Genomic DNA, 15,227 nt, shown 5'->3' with positions numbered 1-15,227 from the left:
ACTGGTTGGAGAAGATGAAAATCCCCGTTGTGGCAAACCCACTCCCCACCCAAATCTCTGCCCCAGCTGGCTCCCAGCACAGCCTGGGGTGCGGTGCCCACCTGTAACCCCCCTCCCTGGGCACCTGGCTCCCAGGGCACAGGCAGAGCCCAGGGAGGCCACTGCTGCCCCCCCAGCCCCCAGCCCCGGGCAGCGACGCGGCCGGAGCCCGCGGGAGCCGAGCGGCAGCACATGCGGGCAACAAGAGCCACTTACCTCATTGGTGCTCCCCTGGGGACAGGCATTGGGAAGGAAAAGGGGAAGAAAGAGAAAGACAAAGCATCTCTGTGTATCAGGCACACCGTGAGAGCCCCGGTGCCTGCAGCCACGCGCTGGGGCCTCTGTGGCCGTGTGTTCCCGGGGAGGGGGGCTGCCCCTCCTGCCGGACCCCTCATGGCTCTGTTTCTGCTGCCACGGGCCGCTGACTGCCCCCACGGGACAGAGCCACGGGGGCTTTGAACTCGCCCAGGGCATTCAGGCTGCTGGGCTGCAAGGCCCATGCCCAAGCAGGGCCAGTAGTGCCCCTTCCCCCCCCGCCCCTACATAGCTCCTGCTCAGAGCAGCTCTCTGGTCAGGAACCTGTGTCTTCAGCCCACAGGGCTGAGGGAGCAGCTCTGGGCGCTTGAGCCTCTTTCTTTGCCCCCAGCTGGGCAAGCTGGAAGTGAGCAGCAGCTCCAGCCTGCTGCTGCCTGTGTGCTTAAACCACACAGCAGTTCCTGCACAGGGATGGGCAAATGTTGGGCTTCAACACACCATCATGTCTCCATAGCCCCCAGGAAGTGTCCCCAAGCAGAACCTCCTGCCAGGGCAAGCAGGAGCCCACCAAAACCACAGGTGAGGGGCTGCCTCTCCCTTTTAAAGGCAGCTGAGCACCCCCAGTACCTGGCTCTGGAATGAAACAACCAATCAACAGCCAGATGTGCTCACTGTCACAGCCAAACCTCGCTGGTGGGTAAAAGGCAAGGCAAGGGCAGGAGAAACTGTTGAGGAGGGCTCTTTCTGACTTGGAGCACTATGGAAATAAAACCTACAGCTGCTGAGTGCTGAGCAAACACTGAGCTCCCCCTGCTCTGCCCTGGGAGGAGCAGGAGGCCCATGTTGTTTGGGCACTGGGCCTGCAATGATGGGGTGGGCTGCTCCCTGGCTGGGGGGAACAGGAGTCTGTGTGGCCCAGGCTGTCCCTGGCAGCTCTGCAATGAGGAGAGGGAAGGGGCTGCTGCAGGAAGGGAGAGAGGAGAAGCTGAATGTGACTAGTAAAGAGGCTGTGGGCTGCTGGGTAACCTGCCTGGCACTTCTTGGAGAGGGACAGAGCAAGACAGGAGAGCACAGGGAGGGTGACTTCTCCCTGGGACCCTTTGTAAGATTTTAGAGGTGTTCCTGTTTGACACTGGGGCCCAACCAAGACACTTCCCTGTCGTTTGGGAGAAAAAAAAAAGACATTGAAAAGGAGTGAGACCAACCAGGAGAGCTGTGGCTGTGACAGCAAAGCCAGGCTCAGTGCCAGGACAGGCAGAGCCAAGAGCCAAAGTCCCCGCCCTGAACCAGGGGAGAGGCCTGGGTCTGTCTTTCTGACACACAGACAAGAAGCAGACACCCTGGCCATGAGAACACGGCCCCAGCAGGACCCTGGGCAAAGCTGCCTGAGCAGAGGCTCCACAAAACAGCACTTGGCGATGGGTGAGACAAGAAGAGAAGGCAGCAGGGAACAGCTTGCTGGGAGTTTCCTCATCCCCATGGCGTGTCTTTCTCACCAGGCAGGGTTCAGAAGCCCAAGCCCAAGCAGTGGAGGGGGCTGGGGCATGGTTCAGGCCTGGCTGTTCACTCACTCCAGCTCCCTGACCCATCTGGTACTGCCCACTCAAAGCCTCAGCCGCAGGGCAGCCGGGCCCAGTTGGTTCCTCAGACAGCTCCCCCTTAAAATCAACTCCCAAAACGTTTCCTCTGTCCCTAGAAAGCCTAAGGAATGGCTTGAAGCTTGTCCTGCTGCCTGAAGAAGACAGGGCACAGCTCGTCCCTCCCCAGCCCAGGAGCTGGATCCCCCCCCAGGCCAGCCCAGCCCCAGCTCCCACCAGCCCTCAGCACACAAACCATCTAGAAGAGATGAAAAGCCCCAGGAAACTCAACCCTTCAGAACCTGGTGGTGTGGGGGGTTGTTTGTTTGAAATCAAAAGCTCTTTATCCTACCTGGTCCCACAACGCTGCGGCCACTTGGTCTATTACTGCGCCCAGTTCTCTGTACTCCCCAGAGTATCTGATATATGCCCAGGTACAGAGGGTGATAAGTGTCAAGCCCATGATCATGTTGCACAGACTGGCAATGATGTCCAGGCCAATGAAGCCGGTCACTCCAGCTATGACATAAGTGATGAAGATGACCACGAAGAGCGTGGCGGGGGTGCGTGCGGCGTGGAAGATGTTCTTGCTGTCGTTGTGCTTGATGTACTGGATGTAGAGCTCATCGATCTCGTTCTCCAGCTGCTGGAGGTAGCGGCGGCTGAACTCCTCCCCACCCATCTTCTTCACCCCGCGAAACAGCTTCACAGCCTCCTCCCTCAGCTCCATGTGCTTGGTCTGGAGGTCACTAGGTGCGAGGAAGGGCTTGTCCCCACCACAGACCTGTGAGGGAAACACGGTCCAGTCACTCCGGAAGCCTCGGCACCCACAGTGCTGCGCTCTGCTGTGGAAACCAGGGGAATTAGGGCTGCACAGGCTCCCGTGGGGCATGGACCACTGCAGCCCTCAGGAAAAACTCATCCCCTTACAGGCTTGGGGATGTGTGGCTACAAAGCTGCCCAGAGGGAAAGGACCTGGAGGGGCTGATCAACAGCAGCTGAACATGAGCCAGCAGCATGCCCAGGTGGCCAAGAAGGCCAAGGGCATCGTGGCCTGTATCAGCACTGGTGTGGCAGCAGGCCCAGGGTAGGGATTGTCCCCCTGTGCTGGGCCCTGGTGAGGCTGCAGCTCAAGTGCTGTGTTCAGTGTTGGGCCCCTCACTGCCAGAGGGACACTGAGGGGCTGCAGCGTGTCCAGAGCCGGGCAGCGGAGCTGGGGAAGGGGCTGGAGCACAAGTGTGCTGGGGAGCAGCTGAGGGAATGGGGGTGTTCAGCCTGGAGAGAGGAGGCTGAGGGGGAATATGAGCACTCTCTGCAATTCCCTGAGGTGGGGGTCAGTCTCTTCTCACAAGTTACAAGTGATAGGGGAAGAAGAAACGGGCTCAAGTTGCCCCAGGGGAGGTTTAGATTGGAGCTGAGGAAGAGCTTTTTCCCTGAGAGGGTTGTCAGCCCCTGTGCCAGGCTGCCCAGGGAGGTGGGGGAGTCCCCATCCCTGCAGCTATTGCAAAGCCGTGGAGCTGAGGTGCTGAGGGCCATGGTGGTGGGCTGGGCAGGGTGAGGGGAGGGCTTGGACTTCATGAGTTTAAAGTGCTTTTCCAACCAAAAGGATTCCCTAATTCTAAGACTGAGCTGCCTGGGACAGCTCTGCCAGATGCAGGGTAAAATGGAGCAGTGAACACAACGGGGGCACGGGCTGGAGAAAGGCCTGGGTCTGAGCTTCACCTTAAAACATCACACCCATTCCCTCACCAGAGCTGGGAGATGGGCTGACAGGGCAGGGTACAGGTGAAAAGCCAATTATAATGACTTTGTCCCTTAGTTAGCACCTGCCATAGCATGGGCTGCACAGACACCCAGCACTGCCACTTCACTACATCCCAGTTTTGGGCTGCAGGTACCCACACTGGGGAACCCTGGGAATAGGAGACAAATTCAGCAGAGGCCACATGATCTGCCAAAAGCAAGAGTGACTGTCACTCCTGTCCTGCCACAGCACCCTCACTAGATATTGCTCTCCTCCAGGCTGTGAGAAAACCCCTTCCACACCAAGAACACCACAGAAACCCTCCCTGGGACCCTGAACTGTAACCAGTCCTGGCCAACTCCATGCAGGACATTTTCTACCAGGAACCCAGGCAGGGAGGTTTGCCCCCAAGGACAGGAGAGCCAGAAGCCACGAGACTGCAAAACGAGGTGCTCAGCACCACCTACCTCTTCCATCCTCCTGCTGTAGGTGTCTTTGGCTGTGGCAACTGCTGCTAAATTGTTGGCTTCTGCTGTGGCCTGCAAGAGGAGTAAAAGGCTTACAAAGTTTAGGTGCAAAAGGGTTACAAAGTTTAGGTGAAGAAAGGCAGGGTTAAGAAATGTAACAGCAGAGAGCAGCAGCTACTGGCTGCCTGGGGAGCCACAGCCCACGGGTGTCTATGGCCAGGATGGGTGCACACACACAGAATCAAACAGCTGCCTTTCTTAGGCAACTGTGCTCTCCCCAGCCTCTGACCAGTTTCCTCAGGCCCACCCCAGGCCAAAGCCTACATGGAGAGAAGATTTCTCACCTCCAAGCCAGAGCAAGGAAAGCTTTGGCTTCAGCTGTGGGAAACAGCCAGAAGACAGATAAAAGCCTCAGTCATGTGTAAACAGCTGCAGCCTCCTGCAAGGCTCAAGGAGCAGAGCTGCAGCCCAGCAGCCACTGCCTGAGCATGGGGCCACAGCACTTCGTGTGTGGCCATGTCACCCCACATGTGACCCCATCACGCTGTGTGCAGCCTTGTCACCCCGTCTGCAGCCACAGCACCCCTGTGTGTGGCCCCATCACCCCACATGCAGCCACATCACCCCATGTGCAGCCTTGTCATCCCACACGTGGCCACATCACCTCGTGGGCAGCCACATCATCCTGTGTGTAGTCCCATCACCCCGTGTGTGGTCCCACCGCCCTGTGTGCAGCCATCTCACCCCATGTGTGGCCTCACCACGAGCTGCTGACCTGCAGGCACTAACTGAGCTGACCCATGCTGTGGGCACAGAGCACGAGGCACCACAGAGCTGCAGGAGCCACGTGGTCAGGGCTGCTAAGCCCTGCCAGGCTCCTGACTGACAGATACTTCCAGAAGGGCTGCTACTGAGGCAGCTGAAATAAAACCACAGAAGACCCAGCATACTGCATGGCTGGCCACCTCTGACAATGAGCTGGAAATGCCTGGCAGTCAGTGAGTGAAAGGCCACCAGCTCACAGCTCACACTCACATACCTGCAGCATCGACTTTGGGTGAGGCAGCTCTTCTCCTTGGTAAATCTTTATGTAGGCCTGCAACAGTGCAGAGAGAGAGAACCACATTGAATGCTGCATGCAGAGCAACACAAACACAATCACCTGGCTCCAGACATGGCTTCAACAGGGGGTAAAGCACAGGAGAGGACGGTCATAGAATCCCAGAATCCCAGCATGCTGGGGGTGGGAAGGACCCTGCAGGACTCATCCAGCCCAACCACCTGCTAAAGCAGGTTCCCCTCCATCAGGGGGCACAGGAACGTGTCCAGGTGGGTTTGGAAACCTCCTGAGAAGAAGCCTCCACACCCTCCCTGGGCAGCCTGGGCCAGGGCTCCCTCACCTCAACAACAAAGGAGTTTTCCCTTGTGTCATTCTCCTGGCATCTATCCTTTAGGTACTTAAAGGCATTGCTGAGGTCCCCCTCAGCCTTCTCTTCTCCAGCCTGAACAGCCCCAGGTCCCACAGCCTTTCCTCATAAGCTCCAGTCCCCTGATCATCTTGGTGGCCCTGTGCTGGCCTCTCTCCAGCAGTTCCCTGCCCCCTTTGAGCTGGGAGCCCAGAACGGGACACACGACTCCAGATGAGGCCTCATTAGGGCAGAGTAGAGGAGGAGGATCTGTACAAGACAGCTTTGGCAGGGGATGCCCTGGACCTGGTGTGGCTGCAGATGGACTCCTTGGGTGGCCTGGGGCAGTTGCTCACAGCTCATTCCACCCATTACACAGAGTATCCGTACCATTGGATTTGTACCTGCCTCCATCCCTCAGTGAAGGGGATGGAGACAGTCAGGTATATCTGGAGAGCTGGTAGTGAGACTCACTCACTGATGGCTTGCATTAAAATGTCCCACACACCATGACAACAAAACAAAGCTTTTTCCAAAGGCCAGCCCTCAGCCCACCCCCCTGCCCCTCTGTTCCTTCCGGAGGGGGGAGCAGCTCTGCCCCCCTGCAGCAACAGGAGCCAGGACTATTAGCTAGACCAAAAATGTTTCCTCCAGCTGGCCACCCTGCTGCTTCTTTCCCCTTTAATTACAGCATAAGAGTGAATGTGCCAAAGATTGATAAACCCAACTTCCCTTAAATAAGCCAATACCTTAAAATACTCCACAAGGCCTCGACAGGTGATATGGTTTCCATTGATCTCCTTAACGTCCAGGCTCTCGGGACTAAGAAGCCAAGGAATCAAAATCTTCAAGTTCTTGATGAACTCGTCGTCTATTTCTGCAAACAAACCCCAGTGGTGTCAGTACTCAGCCCCATGTGCCCTCAGACCTGTGTTTCAGTGGGCATGCACATGAAACAGCAGCAGGAGGCTCAAGCGGAGGCACATCTTGGCATTTAGTGATGGGAGCACTCAGAAATGACTGTGGACCCAGCTAAGTTGTTTCTTAACCGATGGACAGAATATACAGCAGTGCTATGTCCACAAATCAGCTTCATGAGCTCAAAAGTACTTATGCAGACACAAATGTGACTGCATGGGAATAAGAAAATGCTTTTGCTGATGCTTGATGCAGTGCTGACAGAGAGCGAGCAGCGTCTTCGGGCTGACACAAATCCTGACCCTGGGGGTACAGGGCATGGACATGTGCTGTGCCTTCCCTTTGCTCTGCTCCACATCTTCTGCAGTGGAATCCTTCTGCCAGTTTTAGGGTTTCTGGCATCCCCTCTGCCAGCAGGTGAGGTTTTCCGTGCTTGGTCCTCTATGAATCCTTATGTGAAATTCACAGAATCCAGGCATCCCAGCATGATGGGGGTGGGAAGGGCCCTGCAGAGCTCCTCCAGCCCAACCGCCTGCTAAAGCAGGTTCCCCTCCATCAGGGGGCACAGGAATGTGTCCAGGTGGGTTTGGAAACCTCCTGAGAAGGCTCCTCCTGGCAGCCGGGGCCAGGGCTCCCTCACCTCAGCACCAAAGGAGTTTTTTCTTTAAGTGGAACTTTTTGTGTTCCAGCTTGTGCCCATTACCCCTTGTCCTGTCACTGGGGACCACAGAAAAAAGTGTTGCCACATCCTTCTTGTACTTTTAAGTGTTGATGAGATCCCCCTCAGCCTTCTCTTCTCCAGGCTGAACAGCCCCAGTTCCTGCAGCCTTTCCTCCTCACAGAGATGCTCCAGTTCCCTCAGCATCTTGGTGGCCCTGTGCTGGCCTCTCTCCAGCAGTTCCCTGTCTCTCTTGAGCTGGGGAGCCCAGAACTGGACACTATTCTGATCACAAAGCATTTGAAAGCCTTTGCAACCACCTGTGTACTAGGTGCTTGGCACAGATACACAGAGCTCCTGCCAGTGACTTGCATTCACTTTGCACCATCAGACAGCCCTTGGTGCAGGTCCCAGGAAGGGGCACAGTCTCTGCTCCCATCAGCCTGTCCTCTCTGCCAAAGCCTGAGGGGTGCAGGATTTCCCTTGTGACTGCAGCAGAGGCAGTCTCAGCTCCTAACAGTCATTCTTATGGCTTCATGGTGTGTGACATCCATTTATTGTCATTTCAATTAAACTGTACGAGACTGAAAAGAGAGAAAAAACAGCGCAACATCCAGGCATCTGGAAGGTGAGGAGAGTGAGGGATGTTTCCCCAAATGTCTCCCATCAGAGCACAGAAAAGCCACATATAGCTCTAAGGGAACACAGAAATGGTGCCAAGGAGCTGCTGACAACTCCTGAGCCAGTTCTGCACACTTCACTTAGTTCATTACCTCTGAAATTAAGGGGGTAACTAACAGAGATCAGCTCAGTTTCCACCAGCACACCTGCCCCTCACCACCTGCTGCTTACCACAGAGTTTGCCAGAAGAACAAGTCTGACCACTAGTTAGGAAACAAAGAACAAGAGAAAAAGTAACTTCTTTCTGTCTGCTGATTGATTTTAAGTGACTAATGGGCCGCTTTCTCTATTGCTAGGATTGCAAGCAGCCTGTAACCAGCACTGCTGGGAAGCAGCTGGTTCACAACCAAACAGATCCACAGCACGTGGCTCCTTTCAGGGTGGAGAATATTACCACAGCTCTTTTCCCTTTCCACCTTTTTTTTTTTCACCTGTTGAACCAAGTGTGACCCATAGGGAAACCACTGATTAGATAAGTCAGGAAGATTAAATATTCCTTGGGAAGCTTTTCAAAGTGGAGTCTCTAGAGAGCACATGTAACAGGCCTTCCACCCTGTCCAAGCATCAGCCTGCCCTGCGGCAGCCAGTCTGCACTGCTTTGTGTCTGTGCTGATTGCAAGTGAAGCACAGGAGTTAACTGCACTGCAAGTTAAAGAGTTAACTCACTGCAAGTGAGGCACAAGAGGTAACTGCAGGCTTAACACTCTGTCCATCACCTTCCCATCTCAGCCTTGCCCTTCCCTCAGCTACCTGTGCTTATTGCCAGTGGCCAGAAGCCTTTTCAGCCTCTCAGACGTTTTTGGCCCTCACCTCTGGCCTAAGTCAAAAGGATCTGTCAATGAGCAGGCAGCTGCTGGACTTGGAAGAACAAGCCAAACATATGTATGTCACTGGGAGGAGGATCCAAGTTCTCTTCCACGAGTATTTTTCATGGAAAATACTTACAGAGGTTTCAGGAACCATCGGGACAGTCTGACAGGGCATCTAAGGCATTCACTTAAAAAACAGACCTTTGTCTTCATACCTTTCAGTTTTCCATCAAAATTGGGGTTGGTGGCAACTTTCAGGCCTGGGTGAGGTAGGAGGAAGCAGGAGATTTTGGTGAAGCAGGAATGGATGTGCTTTCTGACGTTCTGCAGCTCTTCGTGCTGATTTCCTGAGACCTATGAGAGACCAGTTTGGGGTGGGTCAGGAGGTTTCCTCCTGACAGGGCCACTGGTACCACCACAGAGTACACCTCCCCCACACCTCGAGTGCTGTGTTCAGTGTTGGGCCCCTCACTGCCAGAGGGACACTGAGGGGCTGCAGCGTGTCCAGAGCCGGGCAGCGGAGCTGGGGAAGGGGCTGGAGCACACGTGTGATGGGGAGCAGCTGAGGGAATGGGGGTGTTCAGCCTGGAGAAGAGGAGGCTGAGGGGAGACAGGAGGACTCTCTGCAACTACGTGAAAGGGGGCTGTAGTAATGCAGGGGTCAGTCTGCTCCTGAGCTACAAGTGACCGGACAAGAGGAAATGGGCTCAAGTTGCCCCAGGGAGGTTTAGATTGGAGCCGAGGAAGAACTTTTTCCCTGAGAGGGTTGTCAGCCCCTGTGTCAGGCTGCCCAGGGAGGTGGGGGAGTCCCCATCCCTGGAGCTATTGCAAAGCCCTGGAGCTGAGGTGCTGAGGGCCATGGGTTAGTGGTGGGCTGGGCAGGGTGAGGGGAGGGGTTGGACTCCATGATCCTGTGATTCTGTGACATGCCCTGGGGCATGTTATTATAGTTTGGAAAATGTGCCTGTTCATATATGACTGGAATACAGAAATATTTGGGATGTCCCATTGGGCCTTTCTTGTCTCCCCTTTGATCAAGTCTCTCCACAACCATGTCACCCATGCATTTCCTGATGAGGCCCAGCAGAACGCATACCCACCAGTTTTACTGCACAACTACCCACCACTAAGGCAGTGATAGGTACCCTGGTTACTGGTCTCCAGGGACTCTGCTGATCCCCATCTCCAAGGCCAGCAAGAGAGCCCCAGAGTGCCGCCCAGCACAGGCTTAGCTCTCCACTGAAAGTGGAGAGGGAATTCAGCCTCTTGAAATACCTGTTCTGTGATTTTAAGGCACTGGCTAAGTGTGACTGTAGCCAGCATCACTGCACACTGCAGTTCACGCCCAAGAGCTAGTGCTGGGGCTGTTCAGCTGAACCCTCACTGCTGCTGGGGCTCTGGAGACTACAGGTCTCCCAGACCAAGGCCTCCCCCTCATGCTCTGTGCGCTCCTCACTCAGCTGACTGATGGCACTGTATCATCCCTGGGTCACATCCTACATTTGCCTCTTCACTCCTCATCACCCAGGAAGGTACCCCCAGGCTGGCACTGCTCCTTATATGATCCCATATCAGACAGAACACACCTTGAGCCGCTTCTCCAGGAACCTTGCACCGCCATCAGAGCCGTAGGAAAATTCATACGGGAAGCTCCAGTCACGAACAAGGAAAATCAGGGACTGGAAAAGAGAGACAGAAACACAACAGTGTCAGGGCCATGCAGCACCCACCGAGTCAGTTACCAGCTGCTCCAGAGCCAGGTCCAAAAACCTCATCTTTCAAGGGCAAAGCTCTCTTGTTTTCTGCTAACGATAGGAACAGGATGAGGCCTCACCAGGCCAGAGTTGAGGGGGAGCAGAACCTCCCTTGACCTGCTCCTTTGACCTGCCTTCTTGATGTATCCCAGGATGCCATTGGCCTTCTTGCCCACGAGGGCACATTGCTGGCTCATGGTTATTTGCTGCCCTCCAGCACTCCCAGGTCTCTCTCTCCTGGAGCTGCTCTCCAGCAGGTCACTCCCAGCCTGTCCTGGTGCTGTGTCCAGTTCTGGGCTCTCCAGCTCAAGAAAGACAGGGAACTGCTGGAGAGAGGCCAGCACAGGGCTACCAAGATGATAAATGGACTGAACATCTCTGTGAGGAAAGGCTGAGACCTGGGGCTGTTCAGCCTGGAGAAGACTGGGGGGAGACCTCATTAACACTTATAAGTATTTAAAAGGTGTTTGGCAAGAGGATGGGGCAGTACTTGTTTCTGTTGTCTCAAGTGACAGGACAAGGGGTAGTGGACAAAAGCTGGAAGACAGAAAGCTCCACTTAAACACAAGGAAAAGCTTCTTTGTTGTTGAGGTGAGGGAGCCCTGGCCCAGGCTGCCCAGGGAGGGTGTGGAGGCTCCTTCTCGGGAGGTTTCCAAACCCACCTGGACACGTTCCTGTGCCCCCTGATGGAGGGGAACCTGCTTTAGCAGGGGGTTGGGCTGGAGGAGCTCTGGATCCACACCATTCTGGGATTCTGTGACTGGCTATATGAGGTGCTCAGTTCTGCTGTAGGCTATCAAAAGGGAGTTTGTGAGGGTTTTTCAGAGCCTCCTTCCCTGCCACCACCACCGCAGCAGCAGCCACCGGAGCCCACAGCGGTGGCAGAACTCCCCAGCACCCTCATCCCCACCTTCACGCCACCACAAGGCACAGCCCTGAGCCCATGCCCAGCTCCAGCAGCACCTCATGCCTTCCCTGGGGGCAATGCTCCTCTGTGAAAACCCCCTCTGAGACCTCAGGGGCTTGTGGCACGTGTGGCCATGTGCTGGCAGTGGAAGGTGGGGGCAAACCTCAGTCTGTGGGATGGGTTCACTGGGGGGCACTTTGATTCCCAAGCATGAAGAATAGCCTCAATCATTTCAACTGCAAAACAAGAAAGAGAATTTTGCTAACCAGGACAAAAGGCAACGAGCTCCCTAATTCCAGCCACATTTAGCTCCATCCTATGGGAATTTTACAGGCTCATTTTTTCAGTCTTTCTCACTGGGCAGCTTTCCAGCCAGACTTTTAATGAGAAGCAGATGCAGGATAACGAGGCTGAATAAGAAATCACTGGCTTTTGTAATTTTTATTGAGGCATTCAAAGTTCCTGTGCAATAAATAAATAAATACCAGGATGGTCAACTTTTAATCTTTAAAAAAACCTGCAGTATTTTCAGAAAAGATCCTGTCTCCAGTGCCTCAGCTGTGCAAGGGACCCATGTCCTCCATAAAGGATACACAGTCTGGAGGGGAAAGCCCTGAGCAGTGAAGCCCAGGAAGGCCTGGCAGGGGTGCCAAGGGTTCCTCTCGTGCACATGAATAAGCAGGACAGGAATCCATTTCATTGGAATCTCCCTAAGAATTGTCTATGTTTAAAACAAAGATTTAGTGGAAGGAGGGAAAATATTTCCCCTCCTGATTTCTCTTCCATAAAACATCAGGAAAGGTTAAAAAAGAAAGAAAGAACAGTGTGTTGGCCATTTCTAACTGCGTAACAGCCACTGCAACTGCATTCAGCTGCTCAAGGACATGCTGTTCTTTCTAAGGCCATGAGGTGCTGAGGAGCCATGTCCACGTTCAGGACTTTTCCCCAGACACATTACACATGCCTTGCACTGTTTGACTCGGCAGTTATCTTCTTTTTCAGTCTTCAGTAAAATTGTTGCAGACATGCTGTCTTCCCCATGCCTCACAGTCATCCTCAGCCCCTCCAGCCCAGCAAACTTTTGACTTACAGGCCTGGAACCTCACCTGAGGAACCCAAGCTATTAACTCTCTTCTGCAAAGGGAGCTGTTAGTTTAAAGCTTGCAGTTACCAAAGCAGCCCCTGCATCTCTTATTAAGCCACTCTGAGCAGTAACTTGCTCCCTCATTAACAGTGTGCTCCTCATTGCTAGTCTGGCTTTGTCCAGCTTCAGCTGCAGACACTGAGCAGCTCACTGCCCCATCCTGGACAAGCAGGTTATTTGCCATCACCTACCTCCTGCTTCCTAATCAACATGTTCAGCTGTCTTCAGAAACATGTTTTGTGAGGTGGACACACTTCCACTGCTCACCTGGCCACATCACCATTAGCCCTCCTGACGGAATCCTTCCTGCAAGGGTTACCACCAGCCCTTTGATATTTCCTCCTGATCATTAATGCAAATGACAGTGAATCAGAGAGACCCTGAGGGAGCCCTGAGGAAACACTTCTGAAGGATGATGATTCCCTATAAAATGAGCTCAGCACGCTCTGTCATCTATCAGTTAATGAGTTTTTAATCCATTTACCACGGATTAAAACAGACAATGCTGACTTGGTGTGTTGTTCACTCGCTTTTAATCATTATGGTGGGGAGATAAGGCCTACAGGAGGCAAAGCATCCTGGTGATAGTTACCTCTATCAACCCAACTCATGGTGTTTTAAAAATGGATAATGGGATTGTTTGACAAGGCTTTGCTATCCACAGAACTGTGTGACCTGACAGCAATTATGGTCTTTGGTAAAATCAGAGCCTGTTATCCAGCCCTAATGACTTAAGCATATTTAAGAGCTTCCCCTTACAGCCTCCTCCTTCCTGATAGAGCAGGACGTATTTCACTTTCCCTGAAACATTTGGCTACACTACCCTGATAGGTTTTAAATAACAAGCAGAAAGATTTCTTTAATGTCTGCTTTGTTTCTGTACCACATTACAATGTTCTCCTAGCTCCGGCTACTACAAGTAGTATGTTTCTACTGGTAGCTTTCTAACACCCTTTATGGGATGCTGCCCATGCCAGCATCTGATACATCTTCAAAGCTCCCCAGTGGGCTCATCATTTGCCCATTTGTTAAATTTTTTAACCATTTTATTTCTGTTTCCTGATCAGATACCTTATAAACCCCTTGTGTCTTTCAGGATGATGATGAGGAGGGCAATCCTCTTTTTACGTTGGAAGGCAAAAGGCAAACAGCTCTAACCTGTTCCCCATTTCCATTTGCATTTTTACAGCACACTTTGCTCTCTGCTGTTTTCCACTTTGGGAAGCCCACAACCCCTATCCAGCTACCCCCTAACCTAGGAGAGATGCCAGGTGGAAGTGGGACCAAGCCATTGGGACTGACAAAGGGCATCTGGTTAAAGGAATAACTTGTATTGGATAAGGCCAGAGCCCCACAGAAAGCGTTTTCTTTCTGTTTACCACCCCAATCATGCAAGGAGCCCTGCAGCTCCAAGTGCAGCCTGAGGGTGCTGGGGACCTTACAGCATCACTCCTCCAGCCCCTCAGGCCCTGCTCCCTGCCTCACACCTGGCCCCAGTGACCTCAAAACCTGTTCAACCACCTCCTCAGCCTCCAGACACTCGGGATTACAAAATAATGACTCAATCTATTAAGGGACTGGAGCTTTGGTGAGCTGCCATAGCCACGCCATGGCTACCTTCTGCCCCATTGCCTGCTGCTTTCTCTCTTTTCACTCATGTTTATTCTCCTGAAAGAAGCTGTCACAAACAACCATCCTCCTACCCCTGAAGCAGCTCACAGCTCTGGTGTCAAGAGCAAGCTGGGGGCTGCCCAACACTCTCCCTTTTCTGAATGCCAGCTTTTCACAGGTTGGGAAGCAGCAGGGTGAACAGATGTCCCTTATTTGAAGTTAAAACCCCACTTAAACCGAGCCTGAGAGTGAGAGCTCTGAGCTAATCCTCCTTTTCCTGTTGCCAGGAGCAGGGATTCTCAGGGCAGGAGGGTTCAAACCTCTCAGAGACCCCAGGTAGGCCATGTGACCAACCTGCTGCAAAACTTTATGGCCTTCCAAGCCCAGCAGGACATCTGGCAGGAGAGAGCAGAGCTCTGGGGATGGTAAGGGTTCAGAGAGGAAAGAAAGAGGGGCGTTGCATGTATCTGGAAGCCTCTTTGGGGGCAAGGAAGCACAAAACCTTGCTGTAGTGCAGCTGAGCCTGTCCCTCAGCATCCCCATTTGCTCCCATCCTGCAAACTGCAGTGACACCTCGTGGTGAAGCCACCGGCTCGGGGCCAGGCCACCAGTGCACCGGGAAGCCCCTGGCTCCAGGACAAGCCACCTCCAGGCAGGAACCTGTGCTGGCCAGGGCCCTCGGGCTCACCTGGAAAGGCTTCAGGAACGTCTCCTCCATGGCCAGCCGGCCATACTCGGTGAAAAGCTGGAAAGAGAGCAGAGAACAACAGGACTGTGAGCTGAGCAGTCTGCTCCCACAGGCACCAGTGGTAAGGGGCAGGGGCTTTGTGGGGCTGGAACAGAAAGCAGGCAGCTGTTGTGCTTTCAGGTCCCAGCCCACCGAGCTCTTACAGACAGCTGCCATGCTGAGGCCTCGTGTGAAAGACCTCAGACCAGAATTTTTGGCTGCTAAATCTGTGAAAAATGGCTCAAATCTGCTGTTGCTTTTGCACCAACCAGAAACTTCACGTGCTCCAGGGGACTGCTGGAGACCCGTTCTCTCCAAACACTCCAAGAAGAAGCGGAAATGAATTCAGAAATAAGAGCTTTCTCTGCAAACCCCCACCGTGCAAAGACTGTAAGATCAGCCTACCAGCAAGATTTGAGGGCTCTCCAGTCTCCCTGGACTGCAATTTCTAACTGAAAGCACAATAACATATTTCACAGATGCCTAGAAATGGGTCAACGTGTTAAACCACAACCAGCTTAAAATCCAGA

General features: G+C 53.5%; 1 protein-coding gene across 1 annotated transcript in view; it reads right to left on the bottom strand.

Moving 5' to 3' along the window:
* ATL1 (atlastin GTPase 1) overlaps positions 1–15,227 on the bottom strand; it is a 32,443-nt gene that overhangs the window by 2,260 nt on the left and 14,956 nt on the right. Inside the window, exons 6-12 of the mRNA XM_061998776.1 lie at positions 14,659–14,715; positions 10,141–10,233; positions 8,770–8,908; positions 6,238–6,365; positions 5,122–5,178; positions 4,083–4,154; positions 2,224–2,655 (exon numbers count right to left, since the gene is read on the bottom strand). Coding sequence (XP_061854760.1) covers positions 2,224–2,655; positions 4,083–4,154; positions 5,122–5,178; positions 6,238–6,365; positions 8,770–8,908; positions 10,141–10,233; positions 14,659–14,715 — 978 coding nt within the window. The remainder of the gene's footprint in view (positions 1–2,223; positions 2,656–4,082; positions 4,155–5,121; positions 5,179–6,237; positions 6,366–8,769; positions 8,909–10,140; positions 10,234–14,658; positions 14,716–15,227) is intronic.

The sequence above is a fragment of the Colius striatus genome, chromosome 6, assembly GCF_028858725.1.
Source record: "Colius striatus isolate bColStr4 chromosome 6, bColStr4.1.hap1, whole genome shotgun sequence".
In the NCBI taxonomy this organism is placed as follows: domain Eukaryota; kingdom Metazoa; phylum Chordata; class Aves; order Coliiformes; family Coliidae; genus Colius; species Colius striatus.
This window is presented reverse-complemented; position numbering and strand designations above follow the sequence as displayed.